Below are 17,855 nucleotides of genomic sequence, written 5' to 3'. Positions count from 1 at the left end.
CAACAACTCACTGTTCTGTAAAGATTTCTCACTGGTGAATGACACATGATGTAATCCAATAACGTTGTCTCTGGTCATCTCGCTTCTGGTCTGTGCGCGTTCAGTTGTTTTTGAGGAGGCGTGACTTTAGGACGCCGATTTGCAGGGAGGCTGGGATTGTATGCTTTCAATGCTAGCAGGCTAAAGTTAGCATTTTCGAGATCACCTATTGCACCTTTAAATAGACATGTTTTTCCTCCTCCCTAAACACTTTTAATTTAACAAAGCAGTCCCCGTGATCCTAGACACTTATCGTTCTGATTTGAGAATTATACTTAAATGATTTTTACACTTAGAAAAAAATAAAAATAAACTAGTATTATCCCTGCCATTTCTTATTTGCTCAAAGCGAAAAATAATAAAAAATACTAATCAAAATAAAAACATTCCACAAATTTTAACAAAATTGCACAAATAAATCACTCTAGCAACTTCGATATAATGAAGCAAAGCAGTATCTTACGTTTTTATTCATAAAAAAATATATTTTCATGCTTAAAAGGTGAGTAAAGAAACAAGCATTTTGAAAAAAAGAGGAAATTTTTGATTCAATAAAATGGTAAATGCTACTGAGCATATGTTTAATTTGCAAAGCAAATACATGAGATTAGCTTCAAAACCATTCCAAATGGCTTAAGAGTTCTAAAATAGAAGAAAATAATAATAAAAGAAGAAAAAGCGCAAGAATGATAGGTATACCTGCATGCTTTAGAAAATATGACATCATAAAAATTGTCAATACTGCTCTAATTTATTTAACTGCTCCAGCATTTTACTACATTGTGCCTTTTACCTTTACAAAAGCTTTCAAACATAAAACTAATGCAAGAGCTACTTTTAGGTCACTAGAGGAAAGATATAATTCCTGCACTGCACTTGTGGTATACTTAGATACTTGGTTTTTATTTTGGGAAAGAGAAACAATAATGCACCTTTTAACAAAGCAGTCTCGGATGCATTTAATTTTATTTGCATTTCCTTACCCTGCTTTGTATCTTTTGATTAGAGAAATGCAACCAGTCGTACAGCTCCTTATCAATTCACGTACAGCAAGTCTGTTGTCAACTTTCGCCACTTTATAGAAACGAGGTAGCTTGCAGTTATGAATAAATGTTTTCATCTTTAATTGTAAATTCGGTTTGAAAGTAATTACAAGGTGAATGTTCAAGAGTGCAGTTATGGGAGTCAAAAAATACTCCGCTGAATGTAAACTTCCTCTATAGCACCATTTTTGTTTGTAAAAATAATAATACAAAAAAAAACATACTTTAACGAAAACAGGCAAATCCATATAATTTTAATTGCAAATAGTGTTGGTACAGTGTGTAGCGTCATTACTCTATTGCTTGCAATGGCCATGTCAATTTAAAACAGCAGTTGATGGATAGTCTTGTAGTATAAAAATCCAGTTGAATTGAATTTCTTTTTTCAGGGGACCATTCTATAAAAAACCTTGTGGAGCGGTTGTTTTCTTGAAACGGTTGGAAGGCACAATAAATATCTAGCTAAAGGGCCAGAAAAGTCCAATGCTCTGTATGTACAAGGCTGATCTCGTCAGCAGTCGCTTTAAGAGTCTCAGGATTCTCTTCAATGCGTCGCTACTCCTTGATTTACAAGAAGCACACAGGTCCGACATCAATACCAAACTCCTGGTCTGAACCTCCAATGTCCACAGGTGCAATATCCACAATAGGTAGTCTGGCTGTTTTCTGGGTCCTGTATTCAAACACCGTCTTGCCCCACTTACCATTTGCTTGCTGTGAAGAGAAAAACATTCATTTAGGTTTGTATGGGGGCAATTGTAATGTTATGAGGTTATCTTATGGACTGTAGTACTGATACTGTATGTGCATGTGTGTTAAATCTAACTGTCTACATAGTTCCCGATATGAAAGATATTCCAGAAGGTAAGCAGCATAACTATAACCTATTTTTGAATAAATTCTAAGGCAGTATTACTTCCAAAGAATTCTTTGGCTATCTATGTATATTAATGTTTTATTAGCTTAGCAACATGCTAAAATAAACTAGTGCTAATTGTTTTGATGCTGGGTTGCCGTCTATGCAGAGTGTCTTAAATCCTGTCCTCACTTACAAGGTTAAATTTTGAGTTGGGCTGCCTTAAGCCCCGTTCACTCCACCAGCGACACGCAGCAACAAAGCGACACAATCCCATTCATTTTCAATGAAGCGCTGGCGACACGAGCAACAGTGAACGTTGGCGACATAATGTAGGCGTGTCAAGCGATGCGAGACAAGCAACAAAAGTTCCGAAATTTCAACTTTATGCAAATGAGAAGCTAATTTCGCTAGCGACAACCAATAGGAGTGAAGACTGTTCGCCAGCAGCAGCCATCTTCTTTATTTTCAAGTAGCAGGGAATTCACGCAGAACCGTCACAACTCTGCCGTCATTATGTTAAGCCCGCCCACCGACTCTATACACGATGTGATTGGCCTGATTAGAGTTTGTTTTTTCCAGCTCGCAAGCCAACGGAGAGTTGCTAGACGACCCTGGCTGCAAATTACATTTTGCTGCCGCTAGCGTGCGTCTAGATTTCTAGGCTACTGTTTTATATGATTTGACTATAACCACATGCATGGATATAATAAAATGATGCGTGGAAAAGTGAATTTGATTCATACATTGATAGTTTGTGCGTTGTTATATTATATGATGCAAGTTTAGCCCTGCTGCAGTTCATATTACAGTTTCCTGCATTATGTTGATTCATTAGGGACAAGAAAATGTATTAATTGTCAAATTCGAATGACGTTTTAGTAATTTTTGACAGTATGAGTGAGTTTAATTTGTTGATAAATCGATCGTTAATCTAGTTAATGATGTAATGCACTGAGCACTGCTGTGGTTAATATAACAATACTCTCCAATTCCTAATCAAATTAGCATTATATCTTAGTTGTAGGCCAATATATCACTTGTGATTGTATTTTCTATAGATATGGACAGACGTGCAGTCTTCCAATAACATTAGAACGACAGCACTGGGAATGCCCACAAGCAACTCACAGTACAGAGACTAGCGGGCGGTGTGAGAAAATGTAGGCAGTGGAGAGCAAGAAAACGTACTAGGTTTTGAAAAAGGGCTTATGCCTTTATACAAATGATGTTCTGCAGTGTACTTACTGAGCAGCTGTCCTCAAGGACAGTGTATCTAAAGCGGTTATTTCCCTCAGCTTTGAGCTCTAGATCATTTGCAGCTTTGAGGATGACTGCTTTCTTGAGGTTTCCAGATGATTCATCCTTGTAGCCCACAGTGTTCTTGCAGTGGTAAGTGATAGTTTGTGATGCCTCTTTGGAGAGCAGACGGATGAAAGTCATCTGAACTGTGACAGTGTTGGCTGGCTGGTCTTTGTTCCCGTAAGTGAACTTCACAAAGACATAAGAAATAAATAACAGGCACGTACAGTTTTATGTAATAGATACATCTATTTTTTCTTGCCACATAATGTTATCTTATACTAAATACTATAGCAGTAATTGAGCTAATTGAGTAATTACACAAATTACATGATTAAAATATAATTTTCATAGGAGTGGCTAAACGTGCTTACATATGTTCCTCCATTCATATTGGCTCCAAACCACACAGGTTTTTTCCCTGGGGAACTCCACCATGACTTCCGTGGGATGCTGGAGGGGATTGCGGAGATGCATGTCTCTCCAGTGTCCATATTGCAATTAACTTTAATGGCGTCCTCTGCACTGCCCTGGTTTGGATCCACCCAGTATTCACCTATGATGCAGAGATGAAACATTTGGGGATGTTTGATTTTACAAGTATCTGTAACACTTTATAATAAGTATACAGTAATAAAGTATTTACAAATCATTTGCAAACTATACTTACTTAATAGTTCATAAACTAGTTAATACATTAATAGACTGTATATAAACACTGAGTTCTTCATTCATTGTCACTATAATTAACAAATTATTATTGTTAGATTTGCTCATAAATAGTTACTTTTTTAGCTTATTTTTAACAACTTTTTTTAAAAAGTCCCCCTGTAGTCAATAATTGTATCCCTTAAAACTCATCTATGATCACCAAAATAACATATTTTAAAGCTTTTTTCCTGTGAATTTTTTTTTCTTCATGCCTTAAAATAGCTTGAATGTATCTCTACATCCTTGCTTAATTTAGTATACACGGACACATGAATATGCTAATTAGTCCCGCCTCCACTCACACCAGCTCAGAGATCCACTCAGCCAACTTTACTGAAGTAAACGCTACACAGTGTTATCGCTCTTTATAACGTCGGACACATAACGGTGATTAATATAATTAGCCTTTTGCTTGACTGTTATCAAACAGCTAATAATGTTGCTAATTTTACACAAACCATGTTTCCGTTTGTCATCTCAGAGTCAGACAGCTGCCTTCTAAAAATCAGCATCCTTAGAAACGCTTTAAACAACTTATATAAAGGCATATAGTTCATCATAACATCGTAAAATACATCATACACCCGCTATATTGCTAAATTAACCGATTTTTCATATTAACAGAAAAAATACCGAGATAACCTGGCTTCTCTTGAGACTACCCTGCTTCACAGCATAGCAATGATATGCTAAAGCCCATCCCCACATTGACGTGATGGGTTAAGTAGTTTGTGACGTCAGAAACACCAGCGATTTCAAACCACGTTTATGAGACTGTCTTTAGATCACTGCAGTTTTAAAGAGAAAATACTCAGCAATGGTGTTGACTTAAGAATTTGCACATGGTTTGTCTTAAAGCATATTAAAAACACCAGGTAGACATAAACAACAACGTGCTTGATTTGCACCACAGGGGGACTTTAAGTGCTTTAAACCAACCTTTATGAGACATTAATTGCATTCATATTAAGAGTTCCTTCAAATTTTTACAAATACATTAAGCCTATCCCCAAAGCTAACCACTTAAAAATGTTTGAAATACACACAAATATTCATTAGATCAAGTTGTTAAAATCCATCAGTTAGGGGACTGAAGGTATAGTTTGTACAGTATGAAAATCATTATTTCTATGGAAAGTCCCCATAAAATGGAAACCCAATGGGTCTCATTTATGAAACACGAGCAGAACGATTTTTTGTGTAAATCGTGTGTAAAGTGTTTCTGGCGTAAATTTTCGGATTCATTAAGATGTTCGTATTTTCCTAATGTTAGTTGGTACGAAAGTAATCTACACCTTAATCGGGTTTATTTGACGGGGTTACATGTCGAACCATTTTCTTTTCACTTCTGGGACTGTTCGATTAAAAGATGAAACTCCATTAACTGCATCTGTAATATGCTGCCAAGCTTCCTTATTTTTAGGACCTGATACGCCACTATGTACGCTTGAAAATAAAATGTGGCGTTTTGAATGAACTTCTGATAATAAAACTTCTCTTTTTCTTTCGCTTTTGAGAAGATATGTTGAAATCCTTCGTTTGGTGTCATAATATGATGCCCATATATAGTTGTCAGTCGGATTTAATGGGCGGGATTTATGGTAATTGAGCGTGCATGCGTGTTCCATTTACGATTTACGATTGGAATTCATTAACACACACACACATTTCACTATCACATCTGACATTTACGAAGTATTTGTGAATCAGGAGAAGAGTTTTCGGGAAGGTCTCTTTACGCACAAATCACTCACATATTTACTCGTATATTTACGAATGTTTCATGAATGAGACCCAATGTGTGTGTCTATATGTATGTGTGCTTTATGTATTTGTAAACTTTTTAAGGAACACTGAATATGAACTCAATTAATACCCAATAAATAACAGGCACGCATTTCTAATGAGCCTCAGTTGGTATATGTAGGCCACTGAGAATTTACCAAGTCAGTGGCCTACTTCATACAGTTGGTTATAATGAATTACATGCCTGTGCAATACTTTGAACTTACCACTCTTTTTTTGAGGATAGCATTGTCTCAAGTCCTCACAAGTTCTGGCAGGATGCTTTCTACTACCGTCAGGGCTACGCATGCTATCAATCTGGCTGCTCAGAGCCTTCAAAGTAGCCTGAACTCCAGGATCAGCTTGGAACATGCTTGTAGAGTTACTCTTGGGAAGAGCCTCATCCTCACTGAACTCTGGGGGAGGAGGACCAGCATCATAATCTTGAGGCCCACCAAAAAAATCTTCCATAGCTGCAGTGGGAGGTCCAGGAGATCCGGGAAGGCCAGGTGGGCCAGGTTCTCCAGGAGGTCCCTAAGGATGATGACAAAAATAAGTGGGCATCTAAGTTGTAATACTATGTGAGATGGCATGAAAGTTTCACTTGCCTCTGGTCCAATATCACCACCAGTTCCTCTTGAACCAGGAGGTCCCATAGGTCCAGGCTGTCCAACATACCCTTCCTTTCCAGGTGGCCCAGAGGGCCCGGGAGGTCCCTGTGAGACAAATTATTTCATTGACATCAATCACCTTTTGACTAGTTGTAAATCATTCACATTAAACAAATTGATCACATACCCTTGGTCCGCTTGGACCAACAATGCCTGGGGCTCCTTGTTCTCCAGTTGTGCCCTAAAAATGCAGTAAATGTAAAAGGTTATAATGGGAAAAGAAAACTTTATATTGCTTGATATTATATATTCATTTATGTATAGACTGGGTCTAAGTCTATAGTCAATGCACACTTTGAAAAACCTTTATCTTTGTTATAACTTACAGGTGGTCCAGGAAGACCTTGTAAGCCTGCAAATCCTCTGTGACCCTTCTGTCCTCTTTCTCCATGGTCACCCAGATCTCCCTTATCTCCTCTTGGTCCTTGTGGTCCCTTAAATAGATAGTTGGAAATTAAGGAGCAGTTGTGGTGTTTTTTTTTTATCAGCAACTTCATGGTAAATAAAGTCTTTCTAATTATGTCATATTGTGTTATTTATTAGATTTCTTACTATGAGTCCTCGTTTTCCAGCAGGACCTGGAGGGCCAGAGGGCCCTTTTGATCCCTGATAAGACAATGTGAAAAAAACGTAAGCCAAAAATGCTTGTATGTAATGCAAAAATGTCATTATAGTATACATTAAATATAAAGAAATTATGAGACCTACAGGCTCTCCTCTCTTTCCAATGCCTCCAGATGCACCAACAGGACCGGGGGAACCAGGTTGTCCTACAGAGCCAATCAAACCCTCTGGGCCTGGATCTCCTCGATCACCCTTTTGAAAATTAAGCAACTCTGTAAGATTTGCTCAAACAACTTGAATTAAAGATTCAGACGTGGGTCATTTGATGTTTTTGGGTCTCACCTGGGCTCCTATGACACCTTCCTTTCCTGGTGGGCCATCAGATCCAGCGGGTCCCTAATGATCAAAATTTTCATTAGCATTGTATTAAATAAGTGGTATATTTATGTAACCATTATATTAAATTTATTTTACGTCGGGTCCAGGATCCCCTCGAGGTCCATTAGCGCCAGGCACCCCAACTGGGCCAGAAGGTCCTTTGTCTCCAGGGGCTCCTGATGTGCCCTGTTTTCCTGGAGGACCCTACATGAGACAGTCGTGAGCAAGCAGATTAGAGGAGGTCTTATAAAAATGAAGTTATCTCAGATGTCATTTAATATGCACACCATTGAGAACAGTAAACTATTACCTGAGGCAAAACTCAATTTCTATTAAATATTTATTTAATATTTTAGCATGTAACAATTAGCCATTTTCTTTAATAATGTTTTTAATGGATACTAACAGCTGGTCCAGGGAGTCCCGGCATTCCACGTTCTCCTCTTTGACCAGGAAGGCCCACAATTCCTCTTTGCCCCGTTGTTCCAGCAGGACCTGGTGGACCATCAGGTCCCTAATGGAAATAACCGTTAAGATTCTGGTTCTTGTTTTTACATTTAGTATTTTAGTAGAAAAATGACTGGTGCCCTTACCGGTGGTCCATCTTCTCCAGAATCTCCTTTGTCTCCAGGGCCTCCAGCAGGCCCAGGGGGACCTCTCTCTCCCTGGCGTCCTGGGGGTCCATGGTCTCCTCGAAGACCAGGTGGACCATCTTTTCCAGGAAGACCAAGTGGACCTGGCTCACCAAGAGGACCCTAAAAAAAACAAATACTTAGGGGTTTGAAAAATGTTTAGAGTTTTCTTAATTTCTGATTTGTAATTGTAAACTTCTGTAGTCCATGCAACATACCGTTGGACCAGGTGGGCCAACTCTTCCAGCAGATCCAGGGAAACCTGTTGGGCCCTAAACAGTATGATGTATGTTAACTGACTAGTCATTCAAAATCCATTATACAGTAATTTTTATTACAGCTACACTTACAGGTGCGCCCTGTGTTCCTCTACCACCTTTTGGTCCAGCCACACCAAATTTACCCTGTAGTCACACATATTAGAGGGAGATTATTAATTTACTAGCATCTTCATAGCATCTTCTAAAAAAATTACTTTTATGCAAGTATTTGATCACCTGTGGTCCTGGAGGACCAGACAACCCTTGAGGGCCAGGAGATCCAGCATCACCCTTTTGTCCAGGCTCCCCTGGTGGTCCTTTCGCACCAGGCTGACCATCAATACCCTGTTGTTTTGAAAGTGTACCATGGTCAGAACCGGTTTACTCACTTAACTGAAAAAAGCTTAGTGCATATAATATCAAACTATCATGAGTTTTCTGTTAGATTTCAAAATTTCTACTTACAGGTGGTCCAACAAAGCCTACAGCACCTATTGGCCCAGGTTCACCACGGGATCCCTTGGTATTAGCACAAATATTTGTTAATAAATAAAAATATTCAGCTAATTTGAAACATTGTTGCCTTCTGTATTTGAGTGTCAAATATCAACTCACTGGCATTGCTCTTGATCCATGAGGTCCAGGTGGTCCTTTAGGGCCTGGTTCTCCCTGTTAAAATACTTTGTTAGAATTAAGTGGTCCTTAAAAGAAAACAATATTCCATTAAAATATAGACAATAATGCTATGCTATGTACCTTTTCACCACTTGGACCAGCCGGTCCTGAGGGGCCAACTGGGCCTGTCAAGCCCTACATGAGAAAGGCAAAATGTCAGTATGAGATTATCCTTTCATGCATATCAAGCATGAGTAATAAATAATCTTTTTTGTGTGAGCATCTGTGATCGGGCCTGCTTGAACAAGTCTTGTACAGGTCATTCTCTGTTGAAATTTTGTTTAGCTTCATACTGAGGCTTATGCTTTCTCTCAATTTTTGTCAGTCTTGAAATGTTCCTTTCAAATATAATTCACTGAAAATCACAGAGAGATAAATTAAAGCAGTGGTTGTCAACTAGTTTTGCTGAAGAGAAATAATCAAAATTACATCTAAATAAGAATAGTCAAAATTGGCTATTATCATAGCTAATTCATTTTATTCATTTCATTTCGTTTTTATTGTTTGTCCATGGCACTATCAGAATGATTTGCAACCCATCAGCTGAGAATAATTAAGATGTTTTAAAAATGGGATAATGCTCGATGGTAATTACCCTTGCACCGTCACTTCCTGGAGTTCCCTCTGATCCTTTCTCTCCAATAGCGCCCTAAATGTGTGGGAAGAGGTTACTTTAAAAAAAAACACTGTGCCAATATCTATGTACATACTGTAAATCCAATTGCATTACTACTCACTCTGTCTCCTTTTGGACCAGGTGGGCCAGAGATCCCTCTTTCACCTGGCATTCCCTGCAGACCAGGAGGGCCTGGATCACCCAACGTACCAGTAGGCCCAGGGCTACCCTACAAAAAATTCAATAGAATGAACATTTTAAAGCATTAATAAAAAATATTATCTTAATTACATATGTCAGGATTATAAGTTCACCTGCATAGTAAAACAAATGAAATGTGCTTATTTCTAAAGGTATATTCTGTAACTTTTCAATATACAGTAAGTTAAACTCCATCAACAATCGGGATGTTGCTGATCACCACAGAAAATAATTTTGACTCATCCATTAGATTGTTAAAACAAACACTCTGGGCCATATTATTGTGAAATAATTGAAACAAAAAAAGTCTCATTACTGACAATAAACACTTAAACAGCATTTAGTTCTACCTTTGGACCATCAGGGCCAGGTGCTCCTGGGATACCTTTGGCTCCAGGCAGACCAGCAGATCCCAGCTCTCCTCTCTCTCCCGGAATTCCACGTTCACCCTGTTAAATGCATAGACTGACCATTAAATCCATGTCTTGACATCAACAACGTGTGTTAACAGAAGTGACAGGTAAAACAAGAACTTACCCTTGGCCCAATTTGGCCTACAGGGCCAAGCTCACCAGGGATGCCCTTGAAAAGAGAAAGAGGTAATTAGCACAATTTTATGCTATTTGTCCCTTTTTTGTCATATTTTTCCCAATAATTTGTCATTTGATATGTGTTGAACTAACTGTACCTGATCACCAGGTTTTCCTCCCTCTCCAGGAGCGCCTGCTGGGCCCGGCAAACCCTGAGAAGCAAGTAAGGAGATATTATAAAAGAGCTAAATAACAAGGAAGAAAATAATATTTTTTAATGATTAAATAGTCATTGATCAAGCACCTGGAAACCATGCATTCCGGGAGGTCCCTGTTCGCCTCTCTCACCTGCTGTACCCTGAAAATCATGAAGAAAAAAAAAATAATAGATTGGACTCTAATTGTACTTTTTAACTGAAAATATAATAAAGAGACAAAATAGCACACTTACATGTGGACCTGGTGGACCAGCCGGGCCTACTTCTCCATCTTTCCCAGGCAGGCCCTACGAAAAAGTCAAAGTTGAAGGGAAGATGTATATTTTGAGAATGTTAAAATATTAGTGGTGCTTGGCCATAAAAAATAGCTGCCATTATGTTACAGAGCTAACGTTGCAATGTGGTTGCTTGGATGTTCTGAGACTTTTGAACTTTTTTTTTTTTGCCATGTTACTATGCAGTTGACTTGGGTGTTGCAAAGCCAAAAGTTATTCTGTATGATTGTATTGTCTGGAAGGTACAGAATGTTTCTCCAGAATGTTTGTAGCAAAGTCATGCACTCGTGTTGAATGCTTTATGTTTTTTTGTTTTGTTTTGTTTTTTTTACTATTAACTATGTATGAGTAATTGTAATTCTTGCTTTATATAATTACAACAGTGATTACTGCGAGCAACTGCTGTTACTCACCCTCTGCCCAGGAACTCCAGCAGATCCCTGCTCACCTGCCTTTCCTGGATCCCCCTAAAATATTGTTAAAATGATAAGTTTTGAACATATAAGCAATAAATTAATAAATAAATGAAAATTCTACTCACGCTAAAACCCTTTGGGCCTATTGGTCCCATAGTTCCAGGAGGGCCTCTTGTTCCAGTTGACCCTGCAGGCCCTGGCCGCCCATCCTCACCTGGACCACCCTGTAGAAAGGTGAATGAAAATATTTCTTTATTTGCTGTTAAAAATGTGGATATTTAATTCCAGCTATGAATGGAAAACATCAGATAAATGTACCAGTGGTCCTGGCTTTCCTTCGGCACCCTGAACTCCAGGTGTCCCTGTCAAACCCTGAGAGAAAGAGGATGCAAAAAACTAATTAGAGCCAGTGTTGGGGGTAACGAGTTACAAAGTAACGAATTACAGTAACGATATTACTTTTTTGGGTAACGAAATAAAGTAACGCATTACACTAAAAATATCGGTAACTACACTACTTTACTAGACTATAGGAACGCGCTTTCCTGCGTTACCCAAGCCATTTTTGCCTGCGTGTAAAGCTCTGATCTGTTTGTGCTGCGTGCATGTCTGTCTGTGTATGTGTGTGTGCGCGCGCGTGCACCGTTGTCATAGAGATCGATTTGAGTGACGTAGCTGCTGGTGCGAAGGGGAGCGGGAAATGGAGACGGAGACAGGGGGGTCCGGCCAGTGGCAATATTCACATCACTTTCAGTTTATTGCTCGAAAGGACAAAAATATTCGCGTGAAATGTACTTTGTATGCCCAGGCAGCAAGTTACTGGCCATCGGGACTACCGGGAGATTCCCAGTGGGCGGACGTGCCTTTTGGGTCGACATCTCTTATTTTTTTTTCTTCTTCTTAACGGACCATAAAACTCGTACATCGGCGGCCCATTCGTTTTGCTTAATTGGTGGCGCTGGGTTAAGTAAGTGCGTGCCGGTGTAATGCATTAGTTAAAAAAGTCTGTGTCAGTTTGTTTTTTTTCCTGATAGCTGACCGGTCCATGAAACACCGTGGCCCATTGGATCTTTTCTTGATTGACACTGGGCTGGTCCAATCACATCTTTAAACACCTCCCCCTTTAGGCTTTGATCGAGCGTGCACGTGTGTCAGTGTGTATCTGTCAAAATAGTCTGAGAGATGGAGAAGAAACGCAAGGAATGTGCAGAGAAATAGCGTGAAAAATAGACACAGGCCCTTCAAGCAGACGCTGTAAAATGTGTCAAAATGTTTTCTGCAGCAGCATGACCTTCATCAGCTCCTGTGGCTGATGATGAGGATAGTGAGGAGGATCAGGACAGAGATGAGAAAGTGTAGAGCCTGCGGTAAGCAGAACTAACAGTTACTTTCAAAACACTTAGGCTATCCCATACACAAAAGATAAATATATTTGAAATATATTTTCAGAGTATATTTTGGAATATATGCAAATATTTGAAATTGGCCCAATAAATATATTTCACACTTAACATCATATATTTTTGTTATATTTCAGAATATATTTCAATGTACTTTTTTTCTGTTTGGATCCCCAAAAGTGTCAAAATATATGTGGCATATATTCCAAATACATTGAAATATATTCTGAAATACAACTAAAATATATGATGTTAAGTGTGAAATATATTTATTGGGCCAATTTGAAATATTTGCATATATTCTAAAATATACTCTGAAAATATATTTCAAATATATTTATCTTTTGTGTATGGAATGTCATGAGTGTAGGAACCCATTACCCAGTAACACATTATTTCCACATCTGCATAGTTGACGATTACCGTAATTTACTATAAATTTAATGAGACGCGTTTGTAAACCATGTTTTCCGTCAAAATAAAAGATTATGTGCTTATATCTCTTTCAAGTATAGAAATTAGTACAAAACTAATTATGAAAGTTTCCTTTATTTTTCAGTGCTTTTGTTTTACAATATATGTATATTAGTGTGCTATTATTATTATGGCCAAAATGCCGATTTTTTTTTTTTGTCCCAGTCCAGCCCTGATTATGTGTCTACCACCGCAGACATTTGTCCTTTATCCTGTTGTTTGTGGATTTTACAGTGAGGCATATTTCTTTGTGCAGACATGTATATTATTCTTTCATATTTTACATGCCATTTTGTAGGCTACATTTATAAACACTATTTGGACAGGCTAAGTGATGATAGGGCTATGATGTTTGTCGGTATCTACAGGGTAAATTAAGAAATGGGAAAGTAAAGTAATAAGTAGTGAAGTTACTTTTCAAATGCAGTAACTAGTAAAGTAATCTCATTACAATTTACAGAAGTAACTAGTAACTAATTACTTTTTTTGAGTAACTACCCCAACACTGATTAGAGCTGTATTTGAAGGAGAAGTTATTGCATTCTGCCCTCAACTTTTCTATTATAAAGATACATCGCATTACAAATTGAACTTACTCTTGCGCCTGGTAGACCTGGTTCACCTGTTCTCCCTGGATCTCCAGTGGAGCCTTTAGGGCCAGAGGTTCCTGTAATTCCACGGTCACCTTGGGCACCCTTAGATGAGTATAAACAAAAGGATTATTTCATTATTCAGCCAATTATATTCAACTAGTTAATAGTCTCTAATTACCTTTGGACCCTGTAAGCCATCTTGACCAGGGAAGCCTCGGTTTCCAGGTGCCCCCTAAATTAGACAATAAACCCCCCATGAAAACAGAGTTGGTTATGCAGTTATATTCACGTCAGTTTGCTATAGCATAGGCAATAAAAGGAAAACTAGACTCACTCTCTCGCCAACAGGTCCAAGAGGGCCAACAGAACCAGGATCTCCTCTGGTTCCACGTTTTCCTTCCTCTCCCTGGGGTCCAATTACTCCCTGTGATCCTGGTGGACCCTATGACAAAGGTAATTTGTGTCTTAAAAAAAAAAACATCTCCAAGTTTTTTAGTAGTTAGAAAAGTTTTGTAATGCATTTGATGCACAAATGGCATATACTTCACCATTAACTAAAAAAGTTGGGAAACCATTATATTATAGGTTTACACTATGATCAACCAAAACTTACAGGTTCTCCTTTAGGTCCAGCCTCTCCTTTAAATCCAGGAACACCTACATCTCCCTAAACACAAAAGAAAACAAAAGGCTGATTGGAGATCAGTTTTTAAATCATTAGTTTCCAGAGACATTTTAGGGCACAAATAGTACATATATATGATGGAGTGATTCTTTAATTGGAGATAAAATCTATAATTGGAGATACATTTTGCATTTCAAAAAGTTAAGTTAAAAAATATTTCCAGTATCTTTTGAAAACACATTACATAAATACATAAAACGAAAAAAAAAAAAGATTTCTGTATAGTATTGTTTGTCAACTTTATTCTATTCTGTTACATAATGTCAACATTGTTACTCTACCTTGGTAATTTTAAACTTTAACCAAAATCTCCTATTGCTAGCATAAATGCTAAGAGCACATGGCACTAATGAAATCAAGATTAGAAGAAAGACTTTTAAACAACCCACTGTGTGACCAGTGAAAAATTCTGGTTTCCTTTTGATATTGTGGTAAGAATTTTGACGTTTTCCAAAATAACTCTATAGTATAATAATATTATAGCATGTAACATCTTGTGATCCATAACAATGAGTAACAGATAATATAAAATAAACTATTTGAAAAAAAAAAAATTATAGAATCACCCAAATATGATTTATGTAATATGAACACAACAAATCTTCAGTCCGTAAAAGAAACATGCCACAATGTGAATGAAGAATGCCTTACCCCTTGACCTTTGATCCCAGGCTGTCCAGTGCTTCCCTGAGGTCCTGGTGGCCCAGTTGGACCAAGCAGACCAACAGGACCCTGAGGACCAGCAACTCCCTGGAGAAAATAATATTTTGTCAGTTCCCAATATCTGCATTCAAAATGCATAATATTTTAACATTTAAAATCATAACATACCACTGGCCCTTTGGAACCTGGACCACCGTCAGTGCCCATAGGCCCCTGAAAAATTCAAAATCATGTTTAATTTGCATTACAGATGAACAAAAATAGATAAATAAATAAAATAAATAATAAATAAAAGGATTTGCGATCATGTACTGGTGTACAAAATGAGTATCACAAACATACTTGTAGTCCAGTTGGTCCAGATCTGCCTTGATGTCCTGTCTCTCCTCTCTGTCCCTGTGGTCCCTCTGGTCCCCTCACACCTGTAGGTCCTGGTTGACCCTGCAAAGCATTTATATTCCTTTTTAATACCAAATTTACAAACGTTTTAATGTTCAGCTGAACTATTATAAAGGTATATAAAGTATATAAAATATATAAAGGTATCATTGGTAGCTACATATATACTTAATAAAGTATAAAAAAGCACATGTATAGAGTCTCATTGCCAACCTTCATGCCTGGAGTTCCGGGATACCCTGGGGCACCATTAATTCCCAAAGGACCCTTGAAACAATTAAACAGTTATAAATAAGCATCATTAGGTTTGCAGTTGCTTGGTATTTCGCACTTTATCTTTTGGTTGATTCAAATGTTTTACCATTGGACCTGGTTTTCCAACATTTCCTTGAGCACCACGCATACCCTGAAATACAAAAGAAAAAGATAATAGCGTAACTAATAGTGTTAAGAATAATAAGAAAACCAATACAGCTCTGACTTAAGTCATCTGAAGAACGTTATCACAGTGTTTTTGCCCTCACCGGTGTGCCACTAGGGCCTGGACGTCCTCTTTCTCCTGACATTCCCCTGGGACCCTGCATTTAACAATAGGCCATTTTACTTTTATTGGAAATAAGGCTATAAGCATTTGTGGCAATGTAAGAATGAAGAACGTCTGTTTTTATTTACTGGATTCACATCAATAATGATTTTTGTTTAACTGAAGTTTGTATTGTATTGTGTTGCAGTCTTCTTACCATAGGACCAGGGGCACCCATTGCACCGGGTCCACCAGATTCACCCTAAAATAATAATAAATAATATAATATATGGTGAATTTACTTAGAAACATGAAATGGTTAATACAATCACATTTAGTATGTGTATAGACAACTGTGAAGTACTCAAATACAGCCTGCGGTTTTAAAAGCTAAGTGAGTGGCTACTTCATAATGAAATTAAATTTTATATTTGCAAAAACTGAACCTTTGACCCCACAGCTCCACGTTCTCCTTTAAGACCAAGTGGACCTTGGTGCCCCTGAATTATGAAAGGAAATAACATGATTATTTTTTGGTACACTCCATCTACAAACCTAAAATAAACAATAGGAGTAAAATTTTGAACTTGAAAATCATTCTTTGTACATTCTGCAAAGTATTTATTTTCTCAACCAAGTGAACAATAATTGGTTGGTGCTTGTGCAAAATAAGCTGCAATTACAAACATGATTTAGTTTTTTAAACATTCTGTGTGTGAAATCTGACTGTCTGGCTTGCAGGTGTTTCATGTGGCGTGAGCATTCAAGACAAAACTGATGGCCTGATGGATGATCTATAAGTAATTCCAAAACAACGATGTTTTGATAATTGAAGCAAACTCACTAAAAGATCTACAGACCAAGAGAATGAGATTCTAACACTTGAGTGGTATAATCAAAAGTGGTATATGATTTTGAAAGAGCATATAAATCAATGTTTCTACTTTGTATTCTTTTGGTAACACTTTAGTTTAGGGTCCCATTCTCACTGTTAACTTGCTTATTAGCATGCATATTACTAGGATATTGTTTGTTTATTAGTACTTATAAAGCACATATCAATGTCTTATTTGGCATGACCATATTTTACATTCCTAAATCCTACCCAATACCTTAACATAACGACTACCTTACGAACTATAAATAAGCAGTAATTAGGAGTTTATTGAGGCAAAATCTGTAGTTAATAGTTAGTTAATAGTGAGAATTGGACCCTAAACTAAAGTGTGACTATTCTTTTCTAATTTAATACAAAATAAGTTCACATGGTCAATGTCACACATCAGTGTATTTGATTAGTGACCTGTAAGGAAGCACTTCATTTTTACAGTCCTGTTCCGCATGTACATACTATGTCCTTATTATAGCAACTACAATAAACCTGAACCTATTCCTAAACCTAATCTTAACCCATGTAGTTACCTTATATTACCAGTACTTTTTTTGTGGTAACTACAATGTAATTACACTGTAAGTACACATACTGCTAAATAAAGTGTAACCTTTCAATATAAAGTCAGAATTTTGGACCCCACCGTATGCAATCTTAAATGGGGCCTAGAGATTAAGAATTTACTCACTCTGTGACCCTTTAAGCCTGGAGGCCCCGGTGTCCCTGGAAATCCTCTTGCTCCCTGAACACAAAAGTTATTTAAACATACATGTAAATGCAACCACCATTCAATGATAAAAGCTGCTAGTGAACAATGCCAAATATTACCGCAGATCCAGGAAATCCCATTTCTCCTGCACTTCCTGGAGTCCCTGGATCTCCCTATGACAACAGAAAATTCCATTTCAGATCCTCTTTACTTTTTTCCACATTGTTGTGAGGATGCCCATGATGACAGCATAGAGTACTCACATCTTCACCAGGCTTCCCTGGAGGACCCTCTGGCCCTCTCTGGCCAGTGCCACCCTACACAACGAAGAGAGTAATTACCAAA

General features: G+C 37.8%; 1 protein-coding gene across 1 annotated transcript in view; it reads right to left on the bottom strand.

Moving 5' to 3' along the window:
- Positions 1-492: 492 nt before the first annotated feature.
- The window catches only part of col5a2a (collagen, type V, alpha 2a), a 33,556-nt gene continuing 16,193 nt past the window's right edge, over positions 493-17,855 (bottom strand). Inside the window, exons 11-54 of the mRNA XM_081368765.1 lie at positions 17,774-17,827; positions 17,630-17,683; positions 17,490-17,543; positions 16,356-16,409; positions 16,127-16,171; positions 15,911-15,964; positions 15,748-15,792; positions 15,600-15,653; positions 15,330-15,428; positions 15,156-15,200; positions 14,976-15,074; positions 14,253-14,306; positions 13,974-14,081; positions 13,818-13,871; positions 13,643-13,741; positions 11,491-11,544; positions 11,298-11,396; positions 11,170-11,223; positions 10,715-10,768; positions 10,568-10,621; positions 10,422-10,475; positions 10,271-10,315; positions 10,084-10,182; positions 9,654-9,761; positions 9,512-9,565; positions 8,998-9,051; positions 8,857-8,910; positions 8,707-8,760; positions 8,479-8,586; positions 8,332-8,385; positions 8,200-8,253; positions 7,943-8,104; positions 7,756-7,863; positions 7,446-7,553; positions 7,314-7,367; positions 7,116-7,223; positions 6,960-7,013; positions 6,734-6,841; positions 6,535-6,588; positions 6,345-6,452; positions 5,964-6,270; positions 3,615-3,796; positions 3,187-3,429; positions 493-1,796 (exon numbers count right to left, since the gene is read on the bottom strand). Of these exons, the coding sequence (XP_081224891.1) occupies positions 1,650-1,796; positions 3,187-3,429; positions 3,615-3,796; positions 5,964-6,270; positions 6,345-6,452; positions 6,535-6,588; positions 6,734-6,841; positions 6,960-7,013; positions 7,116-7,223; positions 7,314-7,367; positions 7,446-7,553; positions 7,756-7,863; positions 7,943-8,104; positions 8,200-8,253; positions 8,332-8,385; positions 8,479-8,586; positions 8,707-8,760; positions 8,857-8,910; positions 8,998-9,051; positions 9,512-9,565; positions 9,654-9,761; positions 10,084-10,182; positions 10,271-10,315; positions 10,422-10,475; positions 10,568-10,621; positions 10,715-10,768; positions 11,170-11,223; positions 11,298-11,396; positions 11,491-11,544; positions 13,643-13,741; positions 13,818-13,871; positions 13,974-14,081; positions 14,253-14,306; positions 14,976-15,074; positions 15,156-15,200; positions 15,330-15,428; positions 15,600-15,653; positions 15,748-15,792; positions 15,911-15,964; positions 16,127-16,171; positions 16,356-16,409; positions 17,490-17,543; positions 17,630-17,683; positions 17,774-17,827 (3,768 nt within the window). The 3' untranslated portion in view covers positions 493-1,649. The remainder of the gene's footprint in view (positions 1,797-3,186; positions 3,430-3,614; positions 3,797-5,963; positions 6,271-6,344; positions 6,453-6,534; positions 6,589-6,733; positions 6,842-6,959; positions 7,014-7,115; positions 7,224-7,313; positions 7,368-7,445; positions 7,554-7,755; positions 7,864-7,942; positions 8,105-8,199; positions 8,254-8,331; positions 8,386-8,478; positions 8,587-8,706; positions 8,761-8,856; positions 8,911-8,997; positions 9,052-9,511; positions 9,566-9,653; positions 9,762-10,083; positions 10,183-10,270; positions 10,316-10,421; positions 10,476-10,567; positions 10,622-10,714; positions 10,769-11,169; positions 11,224-11,297; positions 11,397-11,490; positions 11,545-13,642; positions 13,742-13,817; positions 13,872-13,973; positions 14,082-14,252; positions 14,307-14,975; positions 15,075-15,155; positions 15,201-15,329; positions 15,429-15,599; positions 15,654-15,747; positions 15,793-15,910; positions 15,965-16,126; positions 16,172-16,355; positions 16,410-17,489; positions 17,544-17,629; positions 17,684-17,773; positions 17,828-17,855) is intronic.

The sequence above is a fragment of the Scardinius erythrophthalmus genome, assembly GCF_964197995.2.
Source record: "Scardinius erythrophthalmus genome assembly, chromosome: 6".
In the NCBI taxonomy this organism is placed as follows: domain Eukaryota; kingdom Metazoa; phylum Chordata; class Actinopteri; order Cypriniformes; family Leuciscidae; genus Scardinius; species Scardinius erythrophthalmus.
Note: the sequence above shows the minus strand (reverse complement) of the source record. Positions and strands in the feature narration are given on the sequence as shown.